At 50.2% G+C, this 14,474-nt stretch overlaps 2 protein-coding genes across 3 annotated transcripts; both read left to right on the forward strand.

The window, feature by feature from the left end:
• The first annotated feature begins 2,862 nt into the window (after positions 1 to 2,862).
• Positions 2,863 to 11,509, forward strand: LOC130519281 (actin nucleation-promoting factor WASL-like). Of its 2 annotated transcripts, XM_057022561.1 has the most exons (11): positions 2,865 to 3,301; positions 6,206 to 6,340; positions 6,449 to 6,535; positions 6,677 to 6,773; positions 7,715 to 7,738; positions 9,113 to 9,293; positions 9,544 to 9,586; positions 10,074 to 10,227; positions 10,307 to 10,854; positions 11,116 to 11,224; positions 11,305 to 11,509. In XM_057022561.1, exons 1-11 carry the CDS (start codon positions 3,197 to 3,199, stop codon positions 11,364 to 11,366), a joined length of 1,545 nt encoding a protein of 514 aa, XP_056878541.1. In that variant the 5' UTR covers positions 2,865 to 3,196; the 3' UTR covers positions 11,367 to 11,509. The 2 variants fall into 2 exon arrangements, with proteins under 2 accessions (XP_056878542.1, XP_056878541.1); XM_057022562.1 differs by lacking the exon at positions 7,715 to 7,738 and having other exon boundaries at positions 2,863 to 3,301.
• Positions 11,510 to 11,590: 81 nt separating this feature from the next.
• LOC130519560 (actin nucleation-promoting factor WASL-like) lies at positions 11,591 to 14,287 on the forward strand. Its single transcript, XM_057023101.1, has 3 exons — positions 11,591 to 12,169; positions 12,433 to 12,541; positions 12,622 to 14,287. Exons 1-3 carry the CDS (start codon positions 11,591 to 11,593, stop codon positions 12,681 to 12,683), a joined length of 750 nt encoding a protein of 249 aa, XP_056879081.1. The 3' UTR covers positions 12,684 to 14,287.
• Positions 14,288 to 14,474: the final 187 nt, after the last annotated feature.

Genomic DNA, 14,474 nt, shown 5'->3' on the forward strand with positions numbered 1-14,474 from the left:
CCACCTGCGGGCAGCACAGGAGAAACCAAACCCCTCCTCAAAGACGGCCTCAGGTGCCTCGGCCTGTCGTGGCGGCGAGGTAACCTTAGATGTGCGAGTGCACGACCCCCCGGGGTGCTTTAATTTAGAATATAACCTGAATTCTGAAGGGTTTGTTTCTGTTTTTAGTGGTGATGCGAAACCCACTCCTGCTCTTTGCGCCACCACACACAGAGAGCTTCAGGCAAATCAACATTTAAATGAGGCATCAGTTCCGGTCACCGAAGCCGGGTCACATGTAAACAAAGAAGGCCTTGGAGCGGGCCGCAGCTCATCGCCGTGGCAACTCCAGCGAATCACCCTGCACCCTCTCTGTGTGAGAACGCTTCTGCAATTAATATCCAATCATTGCATGCTGTAGTTAAGGAATAGGTATTCATTATATCACAAAATTAACTGCAGTGTGCACTGCATATGTTTTTTGCACTGCAAATTTAATTGTACATTTTTCTGAAAAATTTAAATTTTGTGGTCAATTTCTAATGGAAAATTGGGCAAAACACATGAGAGAATTTTCTTCCAAAACTATTAAACATTAGGTTGTTCTACTGTAAACCTTTGCTATCAGTGGCAACAAAGTGGTGATAAGGTAATTTTAATTTTCTATGAAATGTTGAGGACTGGCATGACATTTAGAATACATAGTGGCAAACATAGCACGACATAGTATTTGACCCTAACTTTAAAAAAAAAGCCACGATTGATTATCTCAATTGATTGATTCTTTCTCTTTTTTTGTCTTTCTCGTTTTATTTGATGCAGCAAAGGTCCATAATTGTGTCCTGTTGAGATACAGTGAAATGTCTCCATCTTGTGGTCAAAGGGCAGAATCGCAGTCTCTTGACGGTCTGTGATTGGGTTCGATCCCAGCTGTGGGATCTGTTCAATCGTGCTGGTTTGATCCGCCTGACACAAAAAAAGGTCCAAAGAACTTAGCACTGATGTGAAATAGACTAGAACCCAGATGAACACGTCTGCAGTAATTTATAGCGCCATAAAAAGCACTTGAAAACTGCACACGCTGTACATACCGTAAAGCTGCATACAAGAACAATTATGGCAGGTAAATTCTTAAATAATCTAAAGACTCTAAAGCTAAGAAATGCTAAATGTTTCATGATACATCTCATGCCCCATTGGCATCGAAATGTATGTATTATTAAAACCTTCATCTGTAATAAATCTCGCAAAACAACCGCAGACATAAACAGGCCAGTGGCTCATGAAACATTCAGGCAGCGCCCTCTAAACCCTCCACCGGAGTTCAAAAATATAAAATTCATGCCGCCTCGGCCCCACGTTCTCCCAAACCTCCCTTCTCTCTTGTTGCGAAAAGTGGGTCAAGGGAATATTTCATGAAGCTGACCTCGGGCGCTGCGTTGTACAAATAAGCCTGGAATATGCATTTACACACACTCACGCCTCACGTTCTCACTAGCGTTTCTCAGAAATGCAGCAATAACATCCGCTGTGTGAGTAGGAATTCCAAGCAGCATAAGTATCTGTGGAAAAGGGAGTAATTGCTGATTTACCTGCTAATTTTCTTTTAAGGGTAGCTGCACTGAACAAGAGCGTGATAACAGAAAGAGGTGACCTTTGCCCCCTCCCTCCCTTCTCTCCTTCCATGAATTTTAAGCATGTTTTTGTTCACTTCTCTGACTTGCCGTGTCCAACATGACATCTTCTGGGAGACTTCCTGACTGTTCAGCTACAGCCAGGTGACGCTGTAACCGCTCGTCGGTCCAGTTTTTCAGGTCTGACAGAAGTGCAGCAGAACATGGTGGAGGTCAAATAGACACAGCAACATAAGCCAGAACTCTTAACTCTGAACCTGACCTAATGTTGACAGAAATGGTAGTTAAAGGAAGGATGTGTTGGGTTTTTATCGAGAAAGTGGTAAAAGGGATGTTGCTGTAGCTCCTCAGCACCGTTTATTTGGCTGGCGCTGACATCTGCGATGCTAAAAATCGAAGCAAACATGAATATGGAAATTATTAAGTGATTAAATTTACATAATGTTTTGGGAATTCCGGTTCTATTTTGGGTCAGGGTGATACAGGGCACTGAAAACTCCCCTCATTTATTGATCGCATGTCTCAATTCTATACTTTAAAGGTGGAATGTACAACATGTCAGATGTCAGAACTGTTTAAATACTTGCAGTTTCACCAACACAGTGGCAGATTGGGAGTTTTATTCCCTCCACTTGAGAAACCTAAATGTGCGTTTTCAGACATATGTCCTGGCCCCAAGGCTTTGTGGAGAAACTGGAGCAAGCATAATTATGCTTCACACTACTTAAGTGACATTAATAGATTATTCCAATCTGGGATCTTCCCATTTGAGGAAATAAAATCCCAGATCAGAGCTCTGGGGGCCTGACCCCTGACCTGATCCCTACAGCGACGCCTTATCATCAATGGAAATATGTGGAGATCTTAAAATGCGCGCTCACAAAAGTGCGTGTTAATCCTTTCTCTTTTTTATTTAAATTTCTCGGTCCAATAAATCCTCCCACAATGAGCGTTGTGTGCCCTTATCTTGGCAACTTCCACTTTATTTCTTATCTCCTCCCTCTCTGCGCTCGCACACACATTCCTGTCAGAAAAGCCACGGGCTGACGGGACCAAACCACCGGTTCAGAGGAGGGGGGGTTCGGGAATTTACATTTGAAGGGTTTAAATTATATCAAGCGCGGTGGGATGTAGTGAACTCTAATATAAATAGCGGGGCAAATATAAAATGTCGCACTTGCGTTTTATTGGGAAGAAACGTGATTTGTGACTAGCTGAGACGGAGTCGTGAGAGGCGTGGACCCCGTTCCCAGATAATGGACTCGCCCCAGCACTGCCATGTTGGATGTAACTGGCTCTGCGCTCTCTGGCGGGTTTGACTTCCCAGGAAAAAGTTTATGCAGTTTTTCGTCTTTGTTCACTCACTGAATTTTTGACCGTGTTTGAAAGAGGAGCCGGCTTCCCGACGCAGCGTAGCTTTTTTATTTTTGCGGCAGCTTGGTCGTCCGGACGCCTGGGATCAAAGACGCCGGTGTGACGGGGTCGACGGAAGGCCACGGATGACCGAAGGATTGTTTATGTATCTTTTTGGATCTCGTACAGCGATTTACAGTCGGCGCATCCTTCAAAAGTGATCGGCGATCATGAGTGGACCCCCGCCGCAGCGGCGGCAAGCAAACGTCGGCTCGATTGTCTTGATGCCCCAGGAAAACGAATGCCTTTTCAACTGTCTGGGCAGGAAATGCATCGTAAGTTTTTCCATCAAATTCTGTCACAGCAAGCTAAGTCCAAAATGCTAATGCGGCTAACTCGCGCTGCTTCCGGTCGCGAGACGGGAAGCTAGCGCAGATGTGGAGTTTGTTTGTGGCCTGTGCGGCTTCGGGGGCCGTTTTAAAGTTTAACCGGAGCCTTTGGGGTGTCGTGACTTCACGGGGACCGAAGGGGGGCTGGGGGGTTGAGCGCCAGGGTCCCGTCCGAGGACGGTGACAGTCGGGCCTGGGCCACTGGCGTCTCCAGCCCGCAGGTTGACACACCTGAATTCACCCAGGAAACGCAGGCGTTCCGCAGCCGGGTTGGAGCCACTATCCATAACAGCCCTGGCTCGTTTTCAGGATGCAGGGTTGGGAAGAATGTGCCAGGCTGCCGCGGCTGGTTGGGTTTAAAGACGCCAGAACCGAAGAGAAGCTGACGAAAACGCGCCGCCGAGATGAGCAGCGTCACGATTCAATGTTATGAGCTGGTCCGACATTACGTAAGGCCTGTCAGCTTTTTGCTGACTCACCATTCCATGTTCCCCTCGTCCCAAACGGAGCATATGTGTTCCACCTCTGCGGTTCAATGCGGTGACAATAAAGGCCTCATCTTTCGGCCCCATTTTCATGGAGAAGATTGCACAACACGTCTTGCAAGACAGGTTTCCCCCAGGTGATTAGGCAATCTGGCCCCGACTATTCATTAGCCAGGTAATTCACCAGCTCAGGGGCCTGTGAGGAACATCAGCAGTGCAAAAACGGTGTCAAACCACACATGAATACAGCTGAGCAGAGTCCGAGTAAAGGAATGCTGCCTTTATCGTCCAGGTGAAGCAATAATGTACCACCTTTAGCATATCACAGCCAGGTAGCTTCCCTATTCTGCTCACAGTTGTGTAAAATGTGGATCTGACGCCACTCTCTCGACACCACACCTGGACCTGCCCCCATTTATATGTTCTCTTCTCTTGTTTACCTTCACAAGGCTCCATTTGCCGTCCTGTGACAGCGCGTCAGGGCCACGTGCAGTCACACACGCCGTCTTAACACGCCTACGTAACCCCTTAAAAATCCGGCGGCGGCGTTCCCCCGTCGCCTTCTCACCAGCGTGGCGTGGACGCAGAATTCCTGACGGTCCCGCTCTGCTGTGCGTCCGTACACGTCTTTGCACGCTGAAACTATCCAGCAGATTCGGGGACGGAGAGGAAGGGCCATTGTTTACCTTGCTGACCAGTTTGATTCGATTTAGAGGCTAATTTGCTGCTGCTGTGGTGCAGAAAATGTAGCGCATGTTGCGCAGGTACACATGCACAGTGTTCTTGGGGCCGTCTCATTGGTATTCCTCAGGAACACTGACTTGGCAAACTGGAGAAGATCCAAGTGTGTGTGTGTGTGTGTGTGTGTGTGTGTGTGTGACTGCAGGATCAGCAGTCCTGTCCAGGAAGTCCGACATTCAGCCCCGACTGCTGGTGCAACTCGATTCCCACCTTCCTCCACTTTCTTTTAGAATCTCCTCTCCTCCCTTCTCCTCTTTCAAACCCGTCTCTTTCACCGTCTTTCACAGGTCTGGCGTCCTTCAGTCGTCCGTCCGGCGTCCCTTTTCCGTCCGTCTCCCTTTCACGGCCCGTTTCAGCGTTCTGTCTTCCCACCCTTTCCTCCTGTTTCTGGTGAGGAGGTGTAATAATCCCCACCATGTGCCAGTGTGTTGCAGCGCCGCCCAACTGGAGCCGGTTTCCACAGAAAACCCCCCGAATGTGACGGACCTGTATTTTTAACCTTCCACCTTTAGCAAAGGCTTCCCTTTTTATCATCGCTGATAACGTCTGTGTGGCTGCAGCTGCCGCTCCTTCGGCACAGAGTTAATCATTGATTGGACGGTCGTCTTATTCAAATGAGCGTGTTTCCATCTCGCGTCAACATTATTCTTCTGTTGTGTCTTTGTGTTCGTGTTGTTATCGATGGAAATACCTTGATTCTGACATTCGGTGGGAAAATGTGACCTTTTTACACCCAAACTTCAAGTGCGTCATGAATAAAATGACCTAAATGTAGTTGCGGCTGTTGTTTTGTCAGGATTTTTTCAATGATGTGGGGGGGGGGGGGCTTCACTTCCTGCAGCCTGTGTCAGGAACAATCAGTCCTCGGTGGGTCCAAGAGACCTCAGGGTCTGAGAAGAAGCCACATTAGGAGGTTTCTTATTGTCTTTAGGTCGGAAACAACCTGATTCTGCCAAAGGTTTAAATATTTGTTCGATGTTTGGTTGTTTCAGCAAACGGGTCAAGCTGTTTTAAGGCCGGTTCCTTTAAGTTGAAATGTATTCGGCACTTTCCTGAACCGTGTGGCTGTAATTGTAGCATCCAACCTCATTCGGTCCTATTTAACCTTCCAAAACAGTCAGTTTGAGGCTCTTCACAGGAAAAAGGATTCCATTTGTTTAAACATCCACCTTCAGCCAGCGCCGACATAAAGCGTCTGTATGTTGTAAAGCGTGCAGTCATTCCTGGAACCGTTCAGTCAAAAAGCACCAAAGACCCCCCCCCCCCCCCACCCCCCCTTCATGCTTTCATGTGCGCTAACGGCTGCAGAGGTGAAGCTCGCTGCAGGAGGAAATGCCAGTGGTGCCCTGTAAAACCTGCGGGAGGCTCGTCTGGTCTTATGATCCCCAACGCGCCCCCGCTTCTGCGCTACAGGTGCTCCCAGCGTGGGGTGGGGGGGGTCACGTCATCAGGAGGCTGGCGTCGCCTGTTTGTCTTGGCTTTGAAGCCAACAGGAACGGCATCGGCTCCTCAAACAGGCGGCAAACGTCCTTAAATCTGTCTCTTGAGAGAATCCTTTTTTAAGCACCTCCACACACACATGTGACCCCCCTCCTCCCCCCCCCCCTCCTCCGTGTCTCCGCAGACGTTGTCCTCGGCAGTGGTCCAGGTGTTCACGGCGGACCGGAACAGCAGCTGGAACAAGAGATGCTGCGGCGTGGCCTGTCTGGTCAAGGACAACCCGCAGAGGTCCTACTTCATCAGAGTGTTTGACATTAAGGTCAGTGTGCCGCTCCGCTGCTGCTGCTGCTGCTGCTGCTGCAGTGGGTGAGCAGCATTACCCGTCTGGAGCCCGTCACCTTTGACCTTTCTCTCTCTCCCCCCACAGGAGAAGAAAGTGACATTTGAGCAGGAGCTGTACAACAACTTCAGCATCTACCTCTCCAAACCTTACTTCATGACGTTCGCCGGGGATGTAAGTCGCCGCTCTTGCTCATGTGATTGTGTCTCTGTTCCTGTGCTGAACGTGGCGGGAGAAGCGTCCACGAGGAGCGTGGAGTTTAGGAAGGCCGGCCCCTCTCACCGATCCTCCTTCTTTTCCCTTGTTCATTCACAGACGTGTCAAGTGGGTCTGAACTTCGCCAGCGAGGAGGAGACCAAGCGTTTCCGCAGTCAAGTGACGGAGCTGCTGGACAGGAGACAGAGGAAAAGCGGTACCTGCTGAGCCGCTGCCGTCCTGAGGGGAATGACACGCTTCCTTTTAATTTGGTTTTGAATATGAGCCTCCGCTTGTCCCACGTTTGTTTTCAGACGGGTGCTTTTTGCACCAACGGAGCCTCCATCACAAGATTAAATTAACCTGGAACGTGTCACTTTTCACAGCGATCGGACAGAACCAGACAAAAAAAAGGCTAATTCCTTCAATCAGTCCCAGACTGATGCTAATATGACCACATATTGGAACATATTAAGCTTTTCTTTGCCTGGTTTTGTTTATTATCAACTCTTCTCATGTCAGCCTTCGATGACTCCTCAACATTTTCAGTCTTCATCAAGAAAAATGTTCTTTATCTGTTATTGAAACAAATACCCTGACTGCCCTGAGGGGGGCGCTAGCATTTTGGCTACAATCAGCAAAGGAAACCGTCAATCGCCTCATCCCTCCTGAGGAGAAGGCACCGGGACGTTCTTTTTTCTCTCCAAAATAGCAAACAGATCGGGTTTGGTTTGAAGAAATCGGTTAAGTCATTGTTTAAATGAACTTCAGGATAATAATCGAGGGAGGAGTCAGGTTTTTTACGCTTCAACTCCCCACTTTTCATCTCTTGATGAAGACCGTCCGTCTCTCTACTTCCCCTTCTGTGGATCGATCGCCCTGTCATCCTTTTCTGCTTCGGGTTCTAATCTTTTATCAAGGCTTCCTTTTAACCGCCAGTCTGAGCCGACGGCCTCCTGAAGCATGTGCGCACCCGTTCGTGTACCTGTAGTAGAGAAATCTCGTCGCTTCCTCCACTGAAACACACTTTTATCCGTCTGGTCTCCTCTTCACGCCACGCTCTCCTGCTGCTCTGACACACTCGCACACGTTCTGACTAACCCACGCCTGACCGCTCCCAGCAGATAGTAATCATCTCATTTGTCTGTTCGTTCACAGAGAAGAAACGCGACCCTCTGAATGGTATGTTCCCCACTCTCCTGTCATTGAAATTAACAGAAAAAAAAGTGTTAAAAGGGGCAAATCTGTGGGTGGAAGACGGTCAGATCGGAGCCTGAGGTGGATCAAACCTTCTCCGTCATTGGACGACAGGAGGTGTCGCCTGTTCCTGGTGTCAGATGGACTTTTTAACCCCTCTTTGGTCCAACTCCGTCGCCACTGAGGAGGAAATTCTCTCCCCGAGTCTGTTCCGTTAGCAGCGAGCACGCAGGACCAGCTCTGCGAGCTCTGAGTCACTGCGCTCGCGTTTACCTTCTGGGCGCGGAGTCTTCACAAACAAAGACGTCCTTGTTTGCAGGATTCGTGAGTGTCAAATATGCGTCTGCGCTGTCCGGAGGTACCTGCTGCGTCCCATTTCCCTGCTTCCTCTTCTTTGAGTTCTGAAGCGCACATTGGTGCGTTCTGGAACTGTCGGAGGCCCGCCTCCATCTGCCTCTGCCACCGCCGTCCTCGTCCTCCCCCTTCATTTTTCTTTCTGTTGATCAGCGTCCCATGTTTGCCCCCGCCACGCAGATTCATCATCTTTTTCCCCAAAACCACTCAGATTAATTTAGGATTACGCCGGATGGTTACATAAAGTCCAGCGGTAAATCCAGACGGCTGGTGGGGAGGAGTCGGTGGGGCTGGTGGGCGGGGACATGGTCCGGATCGACCAATGGGGGAGGGGCAATGCCCCGGCGATCATGACCAGCAATACAAAAACATGCAGAACTCAGATGAAGAGACAAGAAAACCAGGAGAAGAATGAATCCAGGAAGAGGGAAGTGATTTTTGTTGGACAGGAAGTGAATTCCAGATGCCACCATGATGTTCTGCACCACCTTCCTCTCGGCCCCCTCTGAGGAAATTCACTGCGAGGTCAACAGAAACCGAGGCGGAGGTATGGGCCCAGGAAGCTGCCTCTCCCTGCACTGCGTGGTTCTCCCCCGGGATGAGCCGAACACATCCGCTCGCGTCTCCGTCTGCCCCTCGGGATGCCCCCCCAAGCCGGCCAGAGGGCCTCTCCTCGGAGGCAGAGGTGACGGGGGTGTTGGGACAGGGTGAGGAGGCGGCGCGGCTGCTCGGCATCGCCCTCGCCCAGCAAAACTCAGAAAAATTCCCGCCGGGAGGGCGCTAAAGGTATGTCGGGGAGGAGACCCTGGAGAGGTTGCCGCGGTAACGGCCTTGCTTTGGATCTGAAGTCCCTCCAATGACACTAACGCAGAATGTCACCAGTAAATAAGAAGCAGCTGTGTCAGTTTTCATGTTTTTGCGGCGTTCCAGCTGCAAATCAAGTCTTTACCTGTGGCGCCTCCGCTGGAGCGGGTGGAAAACCAACCTTTTCTTGTGGTTTTTCAGGGCCGTCGCTCCCCATGGCCACGGTCGACATCAAAAACCCCGAGATCAGCAACGTTCACCGCTACAACAACTCTCAGATGAACAACATCGTGCACTCGTCCTTCCCCAAGAGGGAGAAGAAGAACAAGGGGAAGAAGAAGAGGCTGACCAAGGCAGACATCGGCACGCCAAGCAACTTCCAGTGAGTCCCGTTAATACCTGTGGCGTGAGCGTGTGACACATTGGCCCAGAGCCCCACATCGGCCGTGCACGTGCTTCATCTGGGTGACGTTTTTAATCCACGTTTAACTCCTATACGTGAGTCACGTGCTGCTGCACTACCACAGATGGCGCCGCGTTAAACATGAGGGGGATCCGGATTAAAATCGGACCATCGATCAAATCCAGATCTCCGTGTGCCGGTTTTGACTCCGCTGTCGTTTCCTCCGCAGGCACATCGGCCACGTCGGATGGGATCCAAACACGGGCTTTGACGTAGGTGCAACGCGAACATTGGTGAAACAAGTGTCTTGAAACCACAACCCTCAGTTCCTGAGTTTCTGTATTAAGCTGCGTCATCAGGAGGGTTACGCAAGCAGATTAAAGGGCTCGCCCCCCCACCACCCCCCCCCAAATAAAAAAGGCCTTATCAGTAATTATACTGGAGGATGAGGCAGGTCAGAGGATCGGCTGTCTGAAAATGAAAAAGATGTTTTTTTATGTTTCGTAAGTTTAAATCTTTCAACGGTGGATTTGAACAGGTGACGTCAGCCGCTCGCCTCTCAAATCCCCGGAGTTAAACCCCCGAACGGGCCGGCGGGGGGGAGCACACGTGACTGTTATTACAGCGCCTAATTCATGCTGTTATAACAGCGGTGTGGCTGAGGGCAGCGAGGGAACGTGGTCAGAGCTGTCTTTGGCCTCCACCACCAGCAGGTGGCAGCACAACGCTGAGATAATATCGCATCATGTCGCTCCGCAGCTAAACAACCTGGACCCGGAGCTGAAGAACCTCTTTGATGTTTGCGGCATCAACGAGGCTCAGCTGAAGGACAAGGAGACCTCCAAGGTCATCTACGACTTCATCGAGAAGAACGGAGGAGTGGAAGCTGTCAAAAACGAGTTCCGGAGGCAGGGTGAGACCCCCCGCGGTGACCTCCCCGCTGGGGTTAAAGGTGTCTATGGACCAGAGATTTTAACTGTGATTCTCCCCAGGTCCTGCTCCTCCTCCCCCCCCTCCCCCTCCATCCAGAGGTGGACCTCCTCCACCACCACCCCATCACAGCTCCATCCCGCCCCCTCCTCCTCCTGCCCGCGGCCGCAACGCCCCGCCACCTCCACCCCCCTCCAGGGCACCCATCTCCGCACCTCCTCCCCCGCCCCCGTCCCGTCCCGGCATATCCGCTCCGCCACCGCCCCCCCCACCCAGCCGGGGCTCCCTCCCGCCCCCCCCTCTACCAGGCCATGCCTCGATTCCCTTCACGCCTCCGCCTCCCCCTCCCCCTTCAATTCCATCCGGTGGCGGCGCGCCTCCTCCTCCCCCACCGCCTCCTCCACCTCCACCCGGCCCTCCTCCCCCCGCGCCTCCACCCACCTCGGACGCTAACGGGGGGGACGCCGGCCCGCCCCCGAAATCGGCGCTGCTGAGCCAGATCAGGGAGGGAACCCAGCTGAAAAAGGTGGAGCAGAGTGAGCGGCCCGTGTCCAGCACCGGCAGAGATGCTCTTCTGGACCAAATCAGACGAGGAATCCAGCTCAAAACGGTCAGTCACACACACACACACACACACACACACACACACACACACACACACACGCGCGCGCGACGCTTGTACTTCTATGATTGTAAGGACTTTCGTAGGAATGATATATTGTCCAACCCAAACCATCCTCCTATCTTTGTGAGGACTTTTCAGTTGTAAGGACCAGAACACACACACACCTCGTAGTGTGTGTGTGTGTGTGTTAGAACGCAGTGTGTGTGTTAGAACGCAGCGTGTGTTCAGCCCGTTGTCTTTCCATAGCGAGATGACGCCATGGATTCGGCATCTCCCACCGCGGCGCCCTCCTCTGGCATCGTCGGGGCCCTGATGGAGGTGATGCAGAAACGGAGCAAAGCGATCCACTCGTCAGGTACCGACTCGTTCGCCGACCTTCTTTTCCGATCTGAAACTTCCGCCGGAGACTTGAGAAACTCTTCTTACCTTCCACAGATGAGGATGACGACGACGACGAAGACGAAGACTTTGAGGACGAAGACGAATGGGAGGATTAGCCTTTTTTTTTTTTTCTTTTTTTTTTAATTCCCTCTTCCCCCTCCTCCTCCCAACCCAGGAATGATTCTGACACTACATCTTTCGGAAAAAAGGAAAACTCTAATTTCAAAAATATAAGTGTAAATGTTCCGTCATCTCTGTATATTTTTGTTGCCTTTGTGCTTTTTATCAATCTGTGCAATACCTCATTTAATCCTTCAGCGTTCCGTCGAGGTCGTCCGTCATGTCCGCCGTCTGTCTGTGTCTCGCTCTCATCCATTTTCGCTCACCCCCCCCCCCCCCCTCCATCCAGAGGTGGACCTCCTCCACCACCACCCCATCACAGCTCCATCCCGCCCCCTCCTCCTCCTGCCCGCGGCCGCAACGCCCCGCCACCTCCACCCCCCTCCAGGGCACCCATCTCCGCACCTCCTCCCCCGCCCCCGTCCCGTCCCGCATATCCGCTCCGCCACCGCCCCCCCCACCCAGCCGGGGCTCCCTCCCGCCCCCCCCTCTACCAGGCCATGCCTCGATTCCCTTCACGCCTCCGCCTCCCCCTCCCCCTTCAATTCCATCCGGTGGCGGCGCGCCTCCTCCTCCCCCACCGCCTCCTCCACCTCCACCCGGCCCTCCTCCCCCCGCGCCTCCACCCACCTCGGACGCTAACGGGGGGGACGCCGGCCCGCCCCCGAAATCGGCGCTGCTGAGCCAGATCAGGGAGGGAACCCAGCTGAAAAAGGTGGAGCAGAGTGAGCGGCCCGTGTCCAGCACCGGCAGAGATGCTCTTCTGGACCAAATCAGACGAGGAATCCAGCTCAAAACGGTCAGTCACACACACACACACACACACACACACACACACACACACACACACACACACACACGTGACGCTTGTACTTCTATGATTGTAAGGACTTTCGTAGGAATGATATATTGTCCAACCCAAACAATCCTCCTATCTTTGTGAGGACTTTTCAGTTATAAGGACCAGAACACACACACACCTCGTAGTGTGTGTGTGTGTGTGTTAGAACGCAGTGTGTGTGTTAGAACGCAGCGTGTGTTCAGCCCGTTGTCTTTCCATAGCGAGATGACGCCATGGATTCGGCATCTCCCACCGCGGCGCCCTCCTCTGGCATCGTCGGGGCCCTGATGGAGGTGATGCAGAAACGGAGCAAAGCGATCCACTCGTCAGGTACCGACTCGTTCGCCGACCTTCTTTTCCGATCTGAAACTTCCGCCGGAGACTTGAGAAACTCTTCTTACCTTCCACAGATGAGGATGACGACGACGACGAAGACGAAGACTTTGAGGACGAAGACGAATGGGAGGATTAGCCTTTCTTTTTTTTTAATTCCCTCTTCCCCCTCCTCCCAACCCAGGAATGATTCTGACACTACATCTTTCGGAAAAAAGGAAAACTCTAATTTCAAAAATATAAGTGTAAATGTTCCGTCATCTCTGTATATTTTTGTTGCCTTTGTGCTTTTTATCAATCTGTGCAATACCTCATTTAATCCTTCAGCGTTCCGTCGAGGTCGTCCGTCATGTCCGCCGTCTGTCTGTGTCTCGCTCTCATCCATTTTCGCTCACCCCCCCCCCCCCCAGACTGACAGGTGCAGGTTGTGTCTCAAAGAGCTTTATTTTTGTGTGAGTGATTGACAGGGGGAGGTCGTTCGTCAGTGATGTCATCGTTGTTGGTCACGAGAGGAAAAAGAAATAACTATTTTCATAGCCTATCGCGAGTATCGAGTTTATATTGACTTATTCAGATGATCCTAGTTTATCGCTCATATTTTCTTAAGGCAACAAAAGGAAAATCGCCCCTTTTTTTTTTTTCTCGGACTAGCTAGCCTAATTTCATGTTGACTGTAAAAAGTTTGTTATATTTTTGCACAGATTGAAAAGAGACTCGCTGCATGGATATGCAACATTTGTCTGGTCTGGTTACGCATATACTTTAAGTAATCAAGTGAAACACTCGGATATTAAACATTTTAACCACGCTACGTACACACAGTTCGCGCGGTTAGCCTCCAGCGTCTTGGCTGACTCTGAATTTTAGGTTTGTTTTTCTTTTTTTTGTTTTGTCATTGTCACACTACTTCTTTTTTAAAAAACTTGTTTCCCTTTTTACAGTAGCAAGAAGAGTATTAATAAACCACTGTTTGAAATCAGGACGTTTGTCGAGCTTGTGGTTAAACGCGCCGGTTCTTTGACTTGTCATTGTGTCTCAGCTGTTGCAAACATATGTCGGTCAATTCTGGGCAATATTCAAATGTCTTTGTGCAGTTTGATTAGTTTTGCCAAAGAAAAGGTAGCGTAAATTTTAAGGACTGATAATATTAAAATATACATTGCGCTAACGGAAGCAAACCGATATAACGCTAGTCTCAATGGAACACTATGATAAGCTACTCAAGCTAATCACTCCGAGTAAAGGAAAAAGCTGCCAACTCCTTGAACTACCGAATTAATAAGAGTTATATTTAAAGCTTTTTGACAATGTTATGGGAAATGCTGAGTAATATCGCTCTGAGCTATAGTGTCTCGGTGTACCGCTAGCAGCTCATCCTGAAGTCCTTTACATGATTATTAATAAAGTTTGGCTGTCGCTGCCAACATTGGCAGCCATGTTGGAACAGGAGTTTCTGCTGCATCATTGTTGGTTCTGCATAGTTTAGCTGAATAAGAAAGTTTTGAACATTTTGATCATTTCTTCTCAGACAAGATGGCACCAAATCATTTCCAGCAGCATTCCATGATGACAAATGTGTTAAAAATTCATCTGTTTGCTTGATCGCAAAAGCGTGACTCTGATCATTAACTTTGATGCTAACTTCCTTAGCTACCAAAGTTAATAACGTGTCCTAATGAGAATTGAAAGACAGCAAAAGTTTAATTTACACATGTTTTGTCGTATTAAAGATCCTCTAACCAAGCAAGCCTGTTGGAATGAATAAAACGGAAGTAACACTTATTCCACTTAGCTTGACACAACTTTATGTGCACACTGAAAGAAACGAACTTGAATATAAAGATTGAATCTTTCTTATAAGGCGCCATAGCGGTGGGATTAAATGTGACCTGCACAGACCATATTCTCTAGTTTTATTTTTAGTTAATAT

This window comes from Takifugu flavidus, chromosome 22 (genome assembly GCF_003711565.1).
Source record: "Takifugu flavidus isolate HTHZ2018 chromosome 22, ASM371156v2, whole genome shotgun sequence".
NCBI classification, from domain to species: domain Eukaryota; kingdom Metazoa; phylum Chordata; class Actinopteri; order Tetraodontiformes; family Tetraodontidae; genus Takifugu; species Takifugu flavidus.